General features: G+C 44.7%; 1 protein-coding gene across 4 annotated transcripts in view; it reads right to left on the bottom strand.

The window, feature by feature from the left end:
• Nucleotides 1–2,503: 2,503 nt before the first annotated feature.
• Nucleotides 2,504–20,288, bottom strand: part of KIAA0319 (KIAA0319 ortholog) — a 71,251-nt gene continuing 53,466 nt past the window's right edge. For 2 of the 4 annotated variants that reach the window (XM_043908383.1, XM_043908382.1), the window contains 9 exons: nt 20,074–20,222; nt 18,138–18,289; nt 16,137–16,275; nt 15,276–15,435; nt 13,114–13,256; nt 10,276–10,398; nt 8,945–9,035; nt 5,877–5,968; nt 2,504–5,590 (listed from right to left, as the gene is read on the bottom strand). In XM_043908383.1, the coding sequence (XP_043764318.1) occupies nt 5,412–5,590; nt 5,877–5,968; nt 8,945–9,035; nt 10,276–10,398; nt 13,114–13,256; nt 15,276–15,435; nt 16,137–16,275; nt 18,138–18,289; nt 20,074–20,222 (1,228 nt within the window). In that variant the 3' untranslated portion in view covers nt 2,504–5,411. Of the gene's footprint in view, nt 5,591–5,876; nt 5,969–8,944; nt 9,036–10,275; nt 10,399–13,113; nt 13,257–14,938; nt 15,436–15,920; nt 16,276–18,137; nt 18,290–20,073; nt 20,223–20,288 lie in introns of those variants that run through there. The other 2 variants (XM_043908385.1, XM_043908384.1) reach the window with 2 other exon arrangements.

Genomic DNA, 20,288 nt, shown 5'->3' with positions numbered 1-20,288 from the left:
AAGAAACTTGTATTCTATTACAAGTTAATAGGACTTCCCTGGTAGCTCAGTGGTAAAGAATTTGCCTGTCAATGCAGGAGACATGCGTTCAACCCTTGGGTCAGGAAGATCCCCTGGAGGAGGAAATGGCAATCCACTCCAGTATCCTTGTCTGGAAAATCCCATGGATGGAGGAGCCTGGTGGGCTACAGTCCGTGGGGTTGCAAAAGAGTCAGACACGACTTAGTGACTAAACAATAGCAGCAAGTTAAGCTTAAATTATTCGCAATGGCTCGTCTCTGAGAACCCTGCTTCCTAGGTAATGAGCATTAAGCTAAAATACCTTTGTTTAGCTCAGAGGAAATATCCTGACTAGGCCCATCTATGTATGGCTGTAGGCAGGAAGAACCGTCCACACCCCTCCAGAGGCTGATGGAAACCAGGAAATGTTTGAGTTTACTCTCTCCTCTTTTAGTATAAAAGAAGCCTGAATTCTAACTCAACCAAGACAGTTCTTTGGAGCATGAGCCCACCATATTTGCAGCCTGCTGCCTTTCTGAATAAAATCATTATGTCTTGCCCCAACAACCCGTCTCTCAATTTTTGGCCTATGTACGGAGAGGAGTAGGAGCTTAGACTCCACTGAGTCTAAGGTTACTGAGTCTACGCCTGCCCCATGGCTTGTGCTAATTACATGCTTGCTGAACTAAGCCAGAATTTACATGGTTTGCAGGTGTGGCTGTCTAAGAAAGGAGGATCCTCCGGCTTTCTCAAGTTCACCAGTCTCTCTCTCCTACACAGGCCACGGTTATCCATTATGTACTTTTATCAAAGTTTGGGTTTTTTGGCTACAGAAGTGTATGAGGAAGGCATTTTCTGAAACCCTGCTATTCAGATAAAGTCACTGTTAATTATTTAGACAGGATATCTTATACTTTCATCCAGTGTTCGTTTATATTTTCAAAAATTTCACGTAGGCCTCACTGAATCCAAGTTACATCAGTAGGCCTTGAACAAAGTAAGAAAACATAGCATTCTTTCAAAAAAAGAACAGCATTCCTGGATACCCATCTCCCTTTATCATTCCATTTACTCCATGCGTTTCTCTTAACCTGCTTTTGATTTTTAAAATTACTTTGTTACCAGGAAAAATGATCCACTTACCTCTTGTTGACCTGAAAGGAACCCCCAGATACTGCTCGAGCAAAGATGGGTTTAGTTGGGACGAGCAGAGAACTAACTAACTTGAGATCTGCAACCACCGCCAGCTGCATCAAGTCAAGTCCCCGCAGACCAATAGAAGAAAAAAATGCTTTTATAGGGAGGAAACGGAAGTTGGGCGGGTTAAAGAGTTCGTGGCTTTTCATTGGCTGAGTCCTTATCAGGAAAGAGAGGCCTTCCTCCTGTCCAGCTCTGCTGTCATCACAGGGTGTGAAAGCGCCCTCTTCTGGTCGCCTGACTATTGATGTTTCTGGTTTTTTTACACTCAATTTGTGGGTTTGCTTCATGCTTAGTCTGGGCCTTCACTTGGAAGTGTATTTTCTTCTTCCTACTATTTCTAGCAGTAAATTTTCACCTGTTACAGGTTCTTTATCTCTGGCTTAGCTTGCAACAAATTAAAACGCAAACTAGTGTGGTTTTCATTTATTGAGTGTGGGAAATCTGTCCTGGAAAAAAAAATAGGTCATGCTAGGTGTGAATATTGAAAGGCTATATTCTATTTGTATGTTATTTATAAGCAAGTGGAAGTGGGTTTAGAAATTGGTGGTCTGTAAATCTACCTATAATCCATCCATTTTATCAGCTAACCAGGAAGGAGTTGCCAAAATTTAGACCACAGACAACACCGCTGTCCCAGTGGGCTAGTGGGCAAGAGTAAGTGTTCAGGTGTTCTGTCAGATTATATTATATTACATTACATTATATTCTTAGGACACAGTCTCTGTTGAAACTACTCACCTCTACTGTTGTAGCACAAAGGAAAGCAAGAATGTGCCTGTGTTCCAGTAAGACTTTATTTAGGGACACTGACATCATTGGAAGGACTGATGCTGAAGCTGAAACTCCAATACTTGGCCACCTGACGCAAAGAACTGACTCATTCGAAAAGACTCCGATGCTGGGAAAGATTGAAGGCAGGAGGAGACGGGGACGACAGAGGATGAGATGGTTGGATGGCATCACCGACTCAATGGACATGAGTTTGAGTAAACTCCAGGAGTTGGTGATGGACAGGGAGGCCTGGCGTGCTGCAGTTCATGGGGTTGCAAAGAGTCGGACACGACTGAATGACTGAACTGAACTGAACTGACATCTGAATTCCATTCCAATGCGAGTTTCAAGCATCACAGAAATATGATTTTTTTCACCCATTTGAAAATGTAAAAAACACTGTTAACTCACTGGCTGCACAAAAACAGGTCATAGGCCAGTCTGCTGCCTCCTCTCTGGGAAATCCATCCACACAGAAGTATAAAGAATGAATATCCCCCCGATGCACCCAACGACATGGAGGCATTACAGAGAATACAGACACCTTTATTCAGATTAGCACATACATTTAATAGTGTTATAATAGAAATGATACCTTGTCAATACATGGGGGAAAGACATTAAAAAAAAAAAAAAGTAAAGAAAACCAAGACTTCAGCCAAAGTTCATGATGGTTTGGTCACACACAGAAAAGAACAGTACTGCCCCTCCTCTCTGCCCATAAAGGAGGTGGCGTTGGCATGCCACGTGGTATTACTTCTTACCTCACTGCGTCTTTTTCAGCAGGTTCCTTAGTCATACACATGCTAGACCTCTTAATACTGTGGGTTTGAATGCTCCACCATTGATTTTTTTTAGCCAGCAACTAATAGTCTGGTCATTTGTGAGCCCCACCACTGGCCTCTCCCACATTCTCGGGCCCCGCTTTGCTCATCTAAGCTCCTACAGAGTTTCATCTTCCCAAGACCCTTAATGCAAAGTGCGCAAGTGAGGAATGCTTGCTGCATTCCACCTCACGCTCGGCTCCTCTCATGAGAAGTGGGATAACAAAAGAGGACTCACTTTCTGATCTCTGGTGTGGTGTTTATGTTTGACCCACCATAGATTCACGATCCATCAGTGGTGGAAGGATCAGACCCGCTGGGCTGGAGACAGGGTCAGAAAGGGCAGAAGCAGTGCTCAGCCACCCAGAGAGGCAGCCTCGGGTATGATCCCGCAGAAAAGATGAAGTCTTCTTCCCCTTTGCCTTCTGCTCCCTTCACAGAGGGAATTCTTGGTCCTAGGAACCAAACTTCCAAGTGGTCCAAAAGACCCACCAGAATTTGCCCTCCAATAACTGGGCGTGGGAGTCCTTTGTGTATAGGGGAGGAGGGTGGAAGGCATGGACCTTGCAGCTTACAAAATCTGTATTCGATTCCTATATCCACCACTGACTGGCCATGACCTTGAGCAAGTTACTTAAACTCTCTGGGCCTTTATTATATTCAATATATATACCTTTCCAGCTTGATTGTAAGGATCAATAGAGTATGTAAAATACATGTATTATGTACATAGCACTTAAAACATGATCACTCCTTCTCCATCACTGCACTCTGCCGACATCATATTTAGGCTGCCATCCTCTGTGCCAGAAATTTCCAGTTGCACACGAAAATAATATAACTGGCCACTGGGTAGGGCAGATTTTAAGTTCACGAAGCTAAATATTTATGTAAAAAGCATCACATTTTCCTTCTAACACCATCAATAGGACTGAACTGGCTGGCTAGACAGAAAGTGTAGACATAAAGAAATGCTTAAAAATAAAATCACACCTGTATGCTTTTTACTTTTGCCATTTCCCAGAAAACAGAATAATTAAAAATAAGACGGTCTCATGAGGATGGATATTAGCAGCAAGAACAGCACCGGAAAGCTTCGTTTTTTTCAATGGCCCATGGGGACTATTTTCTCTATTGTCCTGTCCTGATGATTTAAACCTGATGGTTTAATGGCCTTGCTTCTCCACTTAATCATAGCAAAGCAGTCCCGGTTTCCCTCTCCTGTGACAAAAGCTTGTGCAACAGAATATTGCTTAAATGTGGTCATGCTTGACGCCACAGCCCCGGTTCTGTCTGCGACAGGCCCGTCCCTCATTCTGATCCCTTCACAAAGAACGCCAAGGGCACCGCCCAGGCCATCAGCCTCAGGACCACAGCGGACAACAAAGCATCAGCCGCCAGCTGAGTTCTCAGGCTACAGGTCACCGTAGTTCATTGTTCTCGGATGCGGCTTTGTGGTTAGAGATGCTTTAATTTTTTCCATATATTTAAAATAAGCTATTTAGTAGAAAATGGCAGAATAAATATAGTTTTAAACAAATTAAGTGGCTATCTATGTCAAGTTATTAGGAAGAGTAACTACAGGGGCCGAGTATCAGAAGCATACCATTCTCATTAAGACTGGAGGTGTTTCAGAGTTTGGGAATACACTCAGCCCTCCCCCTTACCACTTCTGCATCCACGGGGCCCACATCCCTGACTGTGTATATTACAAAGTTGCTCAGTCTTTATTCCTATTGGTGGAGGTCCAAACGCATGGCCTATTGCACATGATAAACAGCTAATGAATTACTAACCACTTTCCTTGTGTTTCCTATAAACTGAAGCTGAGAGAGGCCGCAGCAATAGTTTGTTTTTCTCGGAGAAAGAAAAGGTAAAACCTGTTAAAATGTTATCTTCGATTTTCAACCCACAAGTCAGCAAACCCCACCTCCCTCTCTGTTGCCTCTGGTCCTCAGAACACAGTTCTTATTGAGCTCTCAAACTTCCTAGAGATACTTGCTAGAAACAGCACAGAAATGGTGGTTGGCCATCTCAAAGCAGCAAAAACGGGAGACCTCAGCTCTGTATGTGTGTCTCTTCGACACAGGAAACTGGCTGGACAGAGGACAACCCACACTGCAGATAAATCAGCTCAATACACACAGACCTCAGGCTCCAAGGCTCCTATGACAGAAACCACGCTGGGAAAGTCATCCTTAAAGGCAATTACCGCTCCTAAGAGAAGTCAGCCCTCTCTGCATCCGTACTGAACTCACCTTCCCCAGGGGTCTGCAGACAGAAACAGATTCATCTTTTTCTTAACATAGGGATATAATGCTGTGTTAGGTACAAAAACACAGAGCTCTTTTAAGCATATACCTTAGCGTCTTACCCGACCTTTACTCCTACTAACAAGCATCTCAGTGAAAAGAGCATCGTTTTCGTTCTGTTTTGTGTCTCAAAGACCCCAAGAAGACAGGTCTTTTAAATTACGGGGACACACGTCCAGCCCAGTGTGAAAGGATGGGAACACGCTATACTAACAAGAGTTGAGTTTTGTCTGTAACTCCCACCGACTCTCCGGGATTAAAGGATTCCTGTAGGCATCCTTCTGTTTCACAACCAACCGCTCCATTATCTGTCCTTTGAGCAATAACTGAAGGAAGCTCCGTTTCGGATGGATCCGTTCATGGAAACCTTCGGATTCCCTCGCTCCATCCTCTCTCGGCTGAAGATTGTATCCTGGTCGCTGTCAAACTCGGACTCGGACACCATCAGGCTGGAGTTGTGCTCTGTGCTTCGGTGCTTGATACCTAGGGAGAAACGGACCGATGCCTCTGGAGGGGAGCGGCACTCTCCCTCCCCGCCATCCATCATTCTGGTCCCGGGCACCGAGCCCTGCGCTCTGCACCTGCAAAGCCATCACTTAGGAGGCAGCAGGCGCTTGGGGTTTCCTGGTGGGTGTTAACAGGGGCTCTGGAATCACTCCTGAGCCTGAGCCCAAGCTTCGGCACTTATCAGCTGCATCCTCGCAGGGTGACTCTCAGATGCTGAGATGAAATGCTGGCACGGCACTGGGAAACTGTCTCGGAGACTTACCATATTTGGGCCTCAGCTCCATTCTTTCCTGGTCATCCATGTTGTCCAGGATGGTGTACTTGGTTTTCTTCCTTATTTTAGTCCTTTTTCGTCTGAAAAGGACAAAGAAAAAGGTCCATTCAGATTCTCAAGGAGGTAGGTGGGATCCAGGATTTAAAATCCATGGAGGACACTAAAGGAAATGCTTTGCCTTTAGAATGCTATTACATTTTATTCATTGGCATCTTTTATTAATGATATGTGGGGCTTCCCTGGTGGCTCAGATGGCAAAGAATCTGTCTGCAATGTGGGAGACCCAGGTTTGAGCCCTGAGCTGGAGAGATTCCCTGGACAAGAGAATGGTAAGCCACTCCAGTATCCTTGCCTGGAGAATTCGATGGACAGAGGAGCCTGGAGGACACGACTGAGTGTCTAACACACAAACAATCTTCTTCATTAATGATGTGCGTCACAGCCCAATCTGGGGTTTGGTGAGCCTGAGATACATCATGTGCCTTTCTTTTTTATTTTAACTTTTTATTTGATATTGTTGTTACTTAGTCGCAAAGTCATGTCCAACTCTTTTGTGACCCCATGGACTGTAGCTGGCCAGGCTTCTCTGTCCATGGATTTCTCCAGGCAAGAATATTGGAGTGGGTTGCCATTTTCTTCCCCAGGGGATCTTTCTGACCCAGGGATTGAGCCTGCATCTGCACCTTCTGCATTAGTAGGTGGATTCTTTACACTGACCCAGCCAATTAACAATTTTGTGATAGTTTCAGGTGAATAGAGAAGGGACTCAGCCATACATACACATGCATGCATTCTCTCCTAAATGCCCCTCCTATCCAGCCTGCCATATAACATGGAGCAGAGTTCCATGCCCTGTCCAGTAGGACCTTGCTGGTTATCCATTTTAAATACAGCAGTATGTACATGTCCATCCCAAAGTCCCTAACGATCTCTTCCCCCTCATCCTTCCCCCAAACATAAGTTCGTTCTCTAAGTCTGTGAGTCTCTTTCTTACTTATGCCATCATCCCGAAGAAACACGTCAGAGGAGCACTGCTGTTATCACCTAACTCCAGGTTCTCACCTAAGCCTCAGGCTGAGATGCAAGGACCTTCTAGCAACTCTGCATGTTGGCCCAGCAAGCTTTTCTCCATGAGGAATTCCTTCCTCAGAAAAACCTGGATGAACAAGTTTCCCCCTGAACCTATACTACCCTGGGATGTCCAAAGATGCAAGAATGACAAGATGACATAACTAGCAATCAGAAAAAAAAAAAAATCAACAGAAATTATAATAAATTCTCCCAAAGGAATAAGCAATAACTCAGTCTTTCATTTTTTCACAACACATCAAGACAACCAGGCTGATCCTATGGACCTCACCCTATGCTTCAGAGGAAAATGTGAAAATACACATAGACACTATGGTAAGATTTGTAAAGAACAAACAAAGGCAATATTCTGAGAACTTGGTGATTAAGAGCATGGGCTTCCAACTCTGGGTTTACTAGCTGGGTGACTGTGAGGCCATTTTTTCTCATCTCTCTGACTGCATGTTCCCACCTGTAAAATGGGAATAAGAACAGTTCCTTTCTCACATGATTGATGGGAAAACTCAATAAGATAACACATAGAAAGCATTTAGAAGCATTCATTATAATGGCAAGTACTTAATAAATGCTCAGTCGCTCTTGTTATCTTCATCTTCTACTTGATACAAAGGTCACAAAGCTGCAGAATTTTGAAAGCCAAGCACAGCAGGGTGACCTTCATCCCAGATGGTTCTGGGAAAACGTAATGGGTAGAGGCTGCTAATTACCTCTTGCCTATGCACTCGCTCACTGGTCCTACCTTTGGAAAAGTAATCGCAAATAAAACTACAAAAATTGATAAGTGACCTCTGAAAAATAACTATTATTATGGTATACCATTGGTTTTTCCAGTGGTCATGTATGGATGTGAGAGTTGGACTATAAAGAAAGCTGAGTGCCAAAGAATTGATGCTTTTGAACTGTGGTGTTGGAGAAGACTCTGGATCTCCTTGCTGTCCAAGGGACTCTTCACATCAGTCCATCCTAAAGGAGGTCATTCCTGGGTGTTCATTGGAAGGACTGATGTTAAAGCTGAAAGTCCAATACTTTGGCCACCTCATGTGAAGAGCTGATTGATTTGAAAAGACCCTGATGCTGGGAAAAATTGAGGTCAGGAGAAGGGGACGACAGAGGATGAGATGGTTGGATGGCATCACCAACTCAATGGACATGGGTTTGGGTGAACTCCGAGAGTTGGTGATGGACAGGGAGGCCTGGCGTGCTGCAGTTCATGGGGTCGCAAACAGTCGGACATGACTGAGCAACTAAACTGAACTGAATTATGTTTTGTTTATCAAATCTTCGGAGAGCATTCACAGAGTTCCATGTAGGAAAGTGGACCCAATGCTGCCTTCTAAGGACTTGAGCAATCATTATTCTTATGAATGTCCTCACAGAGGGTTGGGCATGGGGTTCTGGAAGGTTTGGACCATTAGTTAAGTCTGGGGTTCCTCAGCGGTCAGGTTCACAGGGGGAAAAAAAGAAGGAAAAACCTAAAGCAAAACTTCTCTGGTGATGGTGCCACTTCACTTAAAGTTCTGCATTTAGGAAAAAGAATTCAGATAGATTTGTTGCTTCAGAGATGTAAACTAATGAAAACTTACCATTTGGATCAGTATATTCTAGAACTCCTTTCTCTACTGAGAGTGGATTAGGCCACTGAGGTAGTGTTCTAGTGAACGTGATGTGAGACTGGTAGAAAAGAAGATTAGATTTGATACAGAAGCATTGAATCTTCTAGAAAATATGACAGCTGTAATGAAAAAAAAAGTTGCCTCTAGTATTATTCCATTTAACTAGTAGGCATATAAGCCCTGTGGGGGAGAATGTATTATCATGTGGTTTTAAAATCGAGTCTCTCTTCGTAAAAAGAGAGATTGTCAAAAGTTGAGCAGTGTCACAAACCCGAGCAACAGCCCTTACCCCTATCCTATCACCTTGAATGTTGCATCTTTATTTTCAAAGAAATAAATAAGCATGCCAGGTACCTCTTACAGCAGCAGATGCAAAGCCACGTTAAACCCCCTGTCAGCACAATGAGAGCAAGAGTCAGCATCGTCACATAGAACACGCTCCACTCTGAAAGACAGGAAAGCCAGAGCAGACATGTTACATACCCTCTGCAAAACAGCTTTATTTCAATAACTCTCAACGAATATTTCTGAATCCTTATACGCAAAGGCCATCTGTGGTGGTGTGACCACCTCACCAGGCTGGCTGCAGGGCCTGGTAAAATACTAACAAATCAAGAACAACTTCAAACCATCCTACATTTATCCAACTGGTTCAGGGACCTCATGGAGCACATATTGCATGCTGATCTGAGAACAGAAGAAACTGAAAAAGATAAACCCATCAATTAAGAAGGTTTCTGAAACACCCAAGTAATAATGTACATCAAAACATGCATTCCAGAATCACAGAATCTCAATACTGGTTCTGGTCTGGTTTCAATAAAGCAAATAAGGTGCTCATTTGTATGGCTGCCTATGACATGAAGATACTTATCATAGAGCCCGACAGTCATTCAGAAACGATTTCATCTTTACTTCACTTCTTCCACATCCTTACGAAAATCCAGTGTAAAAAGCTTTGCAACAACCCAGGAAGAGAGAAACCAATGGAGCAAAGACACAAGGTTTAACTCCATTAAATGTTACAACACTACTTGGAATAATGATTCAAGGGCTGGTTATTTTCAAATTTTTAAGAAGTAAAAACGGGAACATAATTTGGCAGGGAGCTTGTCCTAATTTTTCTGCCAATTATGTCCATCTGCATCCCCAAGAAGACAAAATGACTCTTAGAAACAGACTGGCATTGAAACACAGTTTCCTCCTCAGAAGAGACTGAGGCGGTGGCTCAGGCAGACACTAGCTAAGATGGTGGCTCCAATGTTTGGAGCCTGCTTGGGCAGACAGCCTGGGGAGTGGGCCAACTTTCTTGCTCATCTGATTCCAGCCAGGTCGACACCACGGGCCACTTTACCAGAAGGTCACACCCAGTTCAAGCCAAGGCAGGTACAGTCTAGACATGGGGTCCATGTAGCCCAAAGTGACCTTCTCAGCAATGGTTAGTGACATCTGTTCTGCCGAGGTCAATTTCCTCAGCAGAAAGTTTTAAGGAAAAGTCTTAAACACACCCCCAAGGTGAATTGTGGGAATATCTTGACCCATCACCACGTGAGCTGGTTCAATGGGCTTTGGATGAGAAAAGGGTTGAATTTATAGCTGTACAGTCAGGCAGGTCTTTCTGACAGTTCAGAATGATTTGTCTGAAGCTTCCTCACCCGGAGCCCACCCACCATGCCAGGACTCACCACAGTTGCTTTCCCCATCCCGGATATAACGCTGGATCAGGTTCTCCATCCACAGCTGGGAGCAAATACAGCGCTTTGTGATAGGGTCACAGTGACCATGGCCAGAACACTTCAGAAGGCACCCTGCAAGAAGGCGAGTGAGGCAGAGGTCATCATGGGGCAAAGGAGGCTCCCTGGCTTCAGCTGTGTCTTCTTCTTCCATAGACCCTGAAGAGAGGCGCCTTGTTGAGTCAAGTGCCTCTTACTGTATGGACGGCGGTCCAGGGATGGTCTCTCATATTGACAATCTCATCAGGAAGTGAATGGCAGAAACATGTCAACACGTGCACCGTGAAACAAAAGGCTTAAACACGTAGCGGAAATGCAGCACCCTCTGGCCCAAGAATGATAAATGCTAAAGATTTATCCAATGAAAATGACTGGGGATGTGCACAAAGACTTATCTACATTGTGTATGTGTGCTCAGTTGCTCAGTCACATCTGACTCTTGGTGACCCCATGGAGTGTAGCCCACCAGGCTCCTCTGTCCATGGGGTTCTCCAGGCAAGAATACTGGAATGGGTTGCCATTTCCTTCTCCAGGAAATCTTCCTGACCTGGGGATTGAACTCAGGTCTCCTGTATTGCAGGCAGATTCTTCACCGTCTGAGCCACCAGGGAATACTCTCTCTGCATCAGAGATTCCAACTGCGGCTGTAACAAATGACTGCAAACCTGAAGGCTTGAAACAACCTACCATTACTTAAAAATCAACCTGACAGTCTGTGAGTAGAGACTTGGTTGTATAAATTATGAAACACATCCAGGATGGAGTATTCTGTGACCACAAATATCTTACTGAGGGATAAATTCTAAAAGATTTGAGAAAATGATCATAATATGGTTTGAAGTTAAAAAAGCAGATTTAAAAATACGTATCAAATTATCCTGATTGCATTACATGCGTCTAGAGATGGGGGAACTAGAAGGAAAAACATCAAATTATTAACAAAAGTTATCTTCGAATGGTGGGAATTCTAGACTCTAGAATCTAGAGGATTATTCTAGGATTATACTAGTTTTCTGTCTTCTTGTGTATTCCAAATTTCCTACAATAAACAAAGATTACTTTTGTAGCAAGAAAAAAATTCTTTCATGGCTGATTCATGTCAATGTATGGCAAAAACCACTACAATATTGTAAAGTAGTTAGCCTCCAACTAATAAAAATAAATGAAAAAAAAAATTAATTTACTCCACATTACAAAGAAAGTCAATTGTGATTAGATACACATCTGAGACAAATTAAATTTTACTATCCAAATATTATCATGGTCCTCAATGTCTACTGAAATGATCCTTTTAACATAATAAGGTATTCATGTCCCTTGGAAGGTGGGGACAGAAACCTGGGCTAAAGACTACATTTCCATCCGCACATGTGAATGGATTTGGTACCAGCAAGAGGCAGCAAACAAGTGGTTAAGAGAAGAGGTCCCACTGGAAGGCACTATTAGCTATCTTAAATTTCCAGTGGGCTTCCCTGGCAACTCAGATGGCAAAGGATCCACCTGCAATGCAGGAGACCTGGGTTTGACCTCTGGGTTGGGAAGATCCCCTGGAGCAGGGAATGACTACCCATTCTAGTATTCTTGCTTGGAGAACCCCATGGACAGACGAGCTTAGTGGGTTATAGTCCATGGGATCCCCAAAAGTCAGACATGACTGCGTGATCAACACTTTCACTGTTTCTGGTGACTCAGCAGTGAAGAATCCACCTGCAATGCAGGAGACACCGGTTCAATCGCTGGGTCAGGAAGATCCACTGGAGAAAGAAATGGCAGCCTACTCCAATATCCTAGCCTGGGAAATCCCATGGACAAGAGCCTGGCGGGCTATAGTCCATGGGGTCGCAAAGAGTCGGACATGACTTAGCGACTAAAGAATAACAAAATTCCCAATAACCTACATAACATATATTCACAACCTAAGCCACAATGTCCCACGTCAATCAATTTTCCAGCCATTAATACTTATCTGTCTCTAACAACATTCTGTTTAAGACTGTTTAACAACATTCAGACTGTTTAAGTCTGAAATTCTGACAATGACCAGTGTGTGAGAGTATAGTTTTAAAAATGAACCATGACTTGTTTCTCTCCAGGTTCCCTCAAAGACAAAGCATAGTTGGCAAATGTATGTTGCAGGAAACCTACTGGAGAAATAAATGCAAAACAAATCCCTGGATGCTAAAGTGAAGCTGTCCCCATGTCTTCTTTCTGTGCCAGCAAAATGTAGCCCTGATTAGCAAATCTGATTCTTTTAGAATATTCCCATAGGAGTTGACATGGAGAAATTAGAAAGATAATTAAATACTGAACTTTATTTCCATTTAATTCAAAAAAGACTATGAGACCTGGCTATAGTCCTGCCATATTGGAACCAAATCATATTTTACCTCCTCCAAGAAATCTTTTCCTTTAATCTGGGTAGTTACTTATATTTCTGTAATATTACCATTGCATTTAATTGGATGGCATGTCTACTGCATAGTGTTTAGGGTTAGTCACTCAGTCATGTCCAACTCTGGGATCCCATGGACTGTAGCCCATCAGGCTCCTCTGTCCATGGGATTCTCCAGGCAAGACTACTAGAGTAGGTAGCCATTCCCTTCTCCAGGGGGGTCTTCTCGACCCAGGGATTGAACACGGGTCTCCTGGATTCCAGGCAGATTCTTTACCACTGAGCCACCTGGGAAGCCTTATGTCTAGTCCAGTGGGATCCAATTCTGAATATACAACAATTATATATTTACATTACTTGACCTCTAAAAACAAAGATATTTCTGATAGGGGGCATACCTGCTGTGTCAATCCTCAAGACTTTGAAAAGCAAGAAATCAGCCTTTTCCTTTGAGAGCCGCCTGTGTAGATTTCGGGCCACTTCGGCAGCTTTGAGGACCTTGTAAGGTGGCCCGGTCTGTACATAAAACACAATCACGGTGCTGCAGAGGAGACAGAGAGGGGCCAGCCACACGGTTAGCCAGTGACCGGCGTGACATATCCACTCCAGCCCTCAGACCTGCAGGGCTGAGAAGGCAGGCGGCCACAGCTCCGCGGCCTGGCAAGGACATGGGTGTATCCTGGGGGCCAAGGAGTTGATCGGGCTTCTATTCACAAATAAAGGCTCTTTGGTCCCAGAATTCAACTGATGAGGGGCAGATCTTCAGATAAATGGAGCATTGTGTGAGTGCACGCATGCTAAGTCGCTCAGTCATGTCTGACTCTACGACCCCATGAACTGTAGCCTGCCAGGCTCCTCTGTCCATGGGGATTCTCCTGGCAAGAATACTGGAGTGGGTTGCCATGCCCTCTTCCAGGGTATCTTCCTGACCCAGGGATTGAACCTGCATCTCTTACATCTCCTGCCTTGGCAGGCACCTGGAGGGCCCCAAAGCAATGTGTACAAACAGACACAATCACACACAACATGAGAACCTTCAGATGCATCTTCACTTTTACCTTTTTGCCGAGATGTGATATACTTGCAATAAAAGTCACCGTTCCAAAGTAAGAGTGTGTCTCAGTGGCCTTTAGCACATTCACAAAGTTGTGCAACCATCACCATCTATCTCCAGAACATTTCCACCATCACAGAAACTCCACACCTATCAGCAAGCATTCCCAGGACTCCGGCTCCTGCCAACTACTAATCTACTTTCAGGCTCCGTGGATTTGATTATTCTGAACTTTTGATATACGTGGAATATGTATGAGGCATTTAGTGCCTGGCTTCTTTCACTTTGTATAATGTGTTCACAGTTCATCCAAGTTGTAGCATGTATATCCCCCTCCTTCAAAATGCCAACTATTATTCCCTTGTATGAATACATATCATTTATTCACTCATCAGTCGATGACATTTGGACTCTATCTACTTTTGGGCCATATGAATAACACCACTGTGAATGTCTACGTCCTGGATTTTGTATGGACATATGTGTATTATTTCTTGTGCATATATATCTAGGAATGGAATTACTGGGTCATATGGTGATTCTATGTTTAGCATTTTGAAAAACTGTGAAAGTGTTTCCCTCAGTGGATGCATCATTTCACATTCCCACTGGCGATATACGGGTGTTCCAATTTCTCCATATACCTGCCAACATTTGTTATAGCCTCTTCTGGATTAAAGCCATCCTGATGGGTATGAAGTGGTATCTCCACGTGATTCTGATTTGCATTTCCTTACTAACTAATGATGTTGAACATCTTTTCATGTGTTCATTAGCCACCTGTATATCATCTTTGGAGAAATTTCTATTCAAATCTATATTACTCTCCAAATGTTGCCATAAAAATCATATCACAAACTGGGTGTATAAGGGTTTTTTAGAAATTCAATTATAAATCCTATAAGAAATCAATGCAGAGGTTGAAACTTCCAGACCCTCAGAAGGTGGTTGGTGGTTTAGTCTCTAAGTCGTGTCCGACTCTTGTGATCCCATGGACTGTAGCCTGCTAGGCTCCTCTGTCCATGGGATTCTCCAGGCAAGAATACTGGAGTGGGTTGCCATTTCTTTCTCCAGGGGATCTTCCTGACCCAGGGATCGAACCCAGGTCTCCTGCACTGCAGGCAGATGATTTACCAACTGAGCTATGAGGGAAGTGGTAATCCAAGATCCTCTCAGAGTGAGAGGAGTGTCAGCCCCATGAACATGAGGCAGGAATGGAGTCTGGCTATGAGGCATGCCCCGTGCATGCCCCAGACTATTTGCATGCTCTCTGTTGATACCAGAACCAAAACCCAACTCCCTCTGATGGTCTCTAACTCCTTCAGTTAGAACATTCTCCATCAGCAAACATTTACTGAGCCTCGTGGGAAGGACCTCTATAATCACGCCCTTGCTACTGCCCTTTGAGGAAAAAAAATAAAGGATACGAATGGGATAAATGTGTGTGCAAAGACACAGGACAAGAGAGGAGATGAACACCATCAGGCCGGACTGAGCGGCTCACACCTGAGGTCCGAGTGGGCCTGAATCTTCTGAACCCTGATGTCCGAGTCCAGCACGTTCAGCAGCGCCGCCAGCTGCCTCACGAGGGTGTCCTTGTGCTGCTCCGACAGCTGCCCAACGCCGACCTGCAGGATCAGCTCCACCAGGCCGCCCTTCTTTGGGTCTGAGGAAACGAGAAGACACAGGCTTTCTTTCCACTTGAAAACCCCAGGCTTGATAACAGGAGGAATAAGGCCTGCACAAGAATCTCAGAGCTTGAAGTAACCCCTGTGTTAGGCTCTACACTTGGGTTCTACGGCTCAGGTCAATTCTCCCAAAAGCCACAGGGGCCACTGTCTGTGAGGACTTTTTCTTTGTTTTATATCAGCTCGCTGTCTTATTAATCTTTCTCCAGATGATAGACAGGTGTGCTTAGTCAGCCTTGGGGCTCACTTAATATTCTGAGACCTCACACACCTCCCCTGACCCAGAAAGAGAACTCCGTCCCTGAGGGCTGTGGGCCCGGCCCAGTTCATGCCGGAGCTTGGTGTGGCCACCTCACTGGAGCTGCCCTCCTGGCGCTCCCAGGAGTGAAAACCTCGTGGCCACCTCACGAGGCCTTTTGTCTTTGAAAGACCTCTTTGTCTTCGGGTAGGAAAACCAAAGTGACCAAGGAGTCTTGCTGTCAGGCCCAGTTCTCCCTAAGAGTTCCGAGGCTGGATCTGTTGGGGACAGATGGCCACGTGTAGAGAAAACCACAGGGTGGGCCTGGCCTCCCACACGGGGTTCCACTGCCGCCTGCAAAGAGCCCCAAAGGCAGATCTCCCCCCAGTCCCGGCTCACAGGCCAGCCCCACAAACGCAGGCCCAGAAGCCCAGCGCGTACCTGGCCGCACTTCCACTGTGGCGGTGTCCGTGTCTGAGGCCCCCTGACCATCAGCAACTCGCAGGCGGAAAGTGTAGATGCCCTCCACCAGGTTGGTGAGCTGCAGGGCCGAGCTGTGGTCAGAGCCGTCGATGACATCCTGAGAAATAACACGTTCACAGTCCGTACTTGGCTCCCAACCCGGGCCTCTGCGGACCCCAAACCTCAGTGGCCCGTCTTTGTCACACATGCATGATTCTAAGGGACAGGATGAGGAGGAAGTGGGGAGGGGAGGTTAGCAAAGGTGTGGGTAATCCTTGGTGTCTCTTCCACTGCTATTTTTATTTGTTTTTAAAAATTTTACATTTTGGTCACACCTCACAGCATGTAGGATCTTAGTTCCCCAACTAGGGATTGAACTCATGTCTCCTGCATTGGAAGAAGAGAGTCTTCACCACTGGACCATCAGGAAGGTCCCTCTTCCACTTTTAAAGCACCAGGAGACACAAGACTCAGACATGACTTTGTTACAGGAGCTTCCCAAGGGCTCTAGGAATGACCAAATTCTACCCAGCAGGGGCAAAGACCCCTGAAATTAGGGCAAAGACCTGGAGGATGAAGCACTCTCTCTGAAGAGTTTTCTGGGTCTTATTTTCAAAGACAGTTTCACAGTGCTTAGGATTCCTCGTGGTGTGCCATGTTCACCTTCTCTAGTGACCCAAGAGCCTCAGTAGAGACATCTCTGTTGAAAGTGTTTGAGAAGAATCTCCTAGACCCCTGCCCTGAACTTGCTAACAGAAGAGGGTGGTAACTAACGGTAACAAGTGCTCTGATCAGGGAGCTGTTATAACTACACTCAGAAGCCAATCCACCATCTGGCTGAACAGTATTCATTCCAGAGTTACTCTGGAATGAAAGCGCTTTCAGTTCTTTCCCTGGGACCCCTCCCTCGGCACATCTCCAAGAGTAAATTTTCATCTTTCAAGTCCTTAGCAACAGCAGGAACGAAGACGTACCTACATTTATAGCCAAAAAGGCAGGGTGCTTTAATGTGGAAAAATGCCTGCTAGGAACTGAAAACCTAAGCCTCTCTGGTTGGTTGAAGATGAGTTAATCAACCTTGGCAAGGTCACTTTCCATCTCTGCATCTGATTTTCTGTATTTATGCAATGGGAATGGCAATCCTGGATCTAGTGACTTATCCGGTACAATGCTGAGGAAAAGGAAAGAATCCACGTGGATTGAAATAGGAATAACAGGAAAGCTGAGGAGCTTGAGGAAAGAATGAGGAAAGAATGAGGAGGAAAGAATGAGTCCCTTGAGAAGATTCCAGGCTACAGTTTCTGACTCTACCAAAGTCTGGGTGGGGAAAAAGTCAGAAAGGACTTCAGATTTATTTAAATTGAATAGCAGCTTCCTGTACCCAGGCGTCAGAGGAAACCTAGAATCATAAACATCTTAGGGGGGCATGGAAAGGGAGATGAGATCACAACAGAGACACAGAAATGGAGTTAACTGTGTCCCCTCAAAGGTTGAAGTCCTAACCCTCCATGTCCAATGGACTTGAGTTTGAGTAAGCTCCAGGAGTTGGTGATGGACAGGGAAGCCTGGCGTGCTGCAGTCCACGGGGTCACAAAGAGTCAGACATGACTGAGCGACTGAACTGAACTGAGGTCATAAAGGTGGGGTCCTGATCCCATAGGATTAGCGTCCTTTTAAGAAGAGACACCCAAGAGCCCTCTCTCTCCCCTTTTTCTCCCTCTCTCTCCCCTTTTTCTCCCTCTCTCTCCCCTACTTCCTCTCTCTCTCCAGCCCCGCTCCCATGTGAGGACACAGCAAGAAGGCAGTTGGAACCAAATCATCTACCACCTTGATCTTGGATTTTCCAGTCTTCAAAACTGGGAGAATATAAACATCCGTTGTTGAAGCTACCCCACCTGTGGTATTTTGCTACGCAGCCCTAGCAAACTAACACAGACATAATGCTTAGTGGTTCAGGGGCAATTCTCTTCAAGTACTCACTCCAGCTGCTGGACTCTGGCCGTCCCGGATCCACAGATAGGACACAATTCCTTGGTCATCAGTAGACCTTGAACCATCCAAAGTAATGGAGTTATTGGGAAGCACAAGAACATGTCTGCCACCAGCCTGGGCTCTGGGAGGACTATTATTTTCTAAGTCAAATACAGCAGAAATGAAAGCAAAGAAATTGATTTAAAATACTTGTGATAAGTGTGACATAAAATATCCATGACTATTCCATCTTGCAGATATGTAGATTTAAAATATCCAGAAAGCATCATCTCCTGCCTGAAATACCCATAAGATAAAGACTTTCTTTAAGTTCCCTTTGCACTCAGTTACTTATAAGTTGGCAGCCAATATGTTGGATAGTTTACTATTATCATTACAGTTTTTCTCTTTTTGAAAAGAGAAACCACAATCTCATTTACATTTGGGGTCTGGAAAATGAAAATATTTTCATTTAAAATATGCTCTGGATCATTCTGTACTGGTCCACTCTATCTGGCCACAGAAATATTTATGTTTCTAGTCATGCCAAATTTTGATTGTGTAAATACAATAAAGAACTTGAGTCACAAATAATTAGACCTCATTGTTCTGACTGGGTATCAAATATAATGAACAATGTAAGATCCATTTCTGATATAATGAAGATGCTATGAGGCAGATGGGGTTGTTCAGATGGGGTTCTGGGATTCAATAAACCAACCAATAGAAAACAGGTGAGGACAGTCAAATATTGACCCAAAGGAGTAATTAACATCCCACTGGTCACTGGCCACTTTCTTCCTCAAAAAAGAGAGAGACTGGAATAGAGTCAATTGGTGCTATTTTTAGCTTGCCATTTTGTCCACTCCACTTCTCCACAAGCATTATCTTTTTAAAAATCCAAATTTTTCAGGTAAAAATGGCATAATGCTAGGGTTTGCCTCAAACTGCTTCAACCAGGATCAAAGAAAATATGAACTGATAGATGAAATAAGAAGGGTAAAATGAAAAAAAAAAAAAAAAAGAAGGGGAAAATGTTGTTAACTGTTGAAGCTGGGTGATGGGTGTATGATGGTCCATTAGGGCTATTCTCTCTACTCATATATATGGTTGAAAACTTACACAATAAAACATTTGGAAAAAAAACTCAAATTGATGTCACTGTGCTGAGAAAATTGCTTCAGCCTCTCCCAAATGCACAATAAAGTCCAAACTACCCAGCACAACACAACATACACACTCCTTTATGGCTGAGCCTGAGGCTTGGCCACCCTCCCCAGTGTTCTGACACTCTTGCTTGTCCCTAATATCCAACTGGGTTTTCCCGTCCAGCCATGCTCTTTTACATTTCTGAGCTTCAATACATCATAATCATTCTTTCCTTCACTCATTTACTGAAGGAACCAACATTGATGATTTGCTGTGAGTCTAGCACTGTGCCACATGGAAGAGACAAATACCTATGATAAAGGTCTTCAGCCACTCACGGTCAAATGGAAAAGCCAAAGAGACAAGTACCTAAAGCAAGATGGTGTAAGACTGGAACACACATTTCATAGTCATGGTTTCATGGAGCTTGAAACCATCTCTGCACTTAGATTTCCAAGGAAGACAGAAAGCACCATGAGGCCACTGGGACCCTGGGCTGCAGTTGCCAGTAGTCACGGAAGAGTGAAGCCATCAGGAGGTGCGCTCCACAAACAAAAGGGAATGCTATGTCCTTGCAGGGAGGCGGACATGTCCTTGCAGGGAGGCGGGAAAACAGCTAACGTGGACGGAAAAGGAATGAACTTTGCTTGGCCAACCAGAGTTTAGCATCTGCTATGAACCAATAAGCTAACACCAGCATTTCCAGATACCCATGTGGCTAAGGGTCTGTGAAATCAAGTAGAAGGCGCCCAGCCCCCTCCGCCAGCGGATCCACCCGCCCTCTGCCCTGACTCACCCTTCTTCACGGCCACGGTGAGGGTGGTCGTGCTGCTCAATCCCTGCTGGTCTTTCACTGTTAAACGGAAGTGGTAGGTACCCACCTGAAGACCGCTTACTGTGGCTATAGCTTTGTCGAAGTTTTCCATCTCCACTGCGCTGGGGCCTCTATGAAACACGACAGTCATTAACAATGGGCACAGCATATGGGAGTCTGAGGACGGGAGGCATGGT

This window comes from Cervus elaphus, chromosome 7, assembly GCF_910594005.1.
Source record: "Cervus elaphus chromosome 7, mCerEla1.1, whole genome shotgun sequence".
Taxonomy (NCBI): domain Eukaryota; kingdom Metazoa; phylum Chordata; class Mammalia; order Artiodactyla; family Cervidae; genus Cervus; species Cervus elaphus.
Note: the sequence above shows the minus strand (reverse complement) of the source record. Positions and strands in the feature narration are given on the sequence as shown.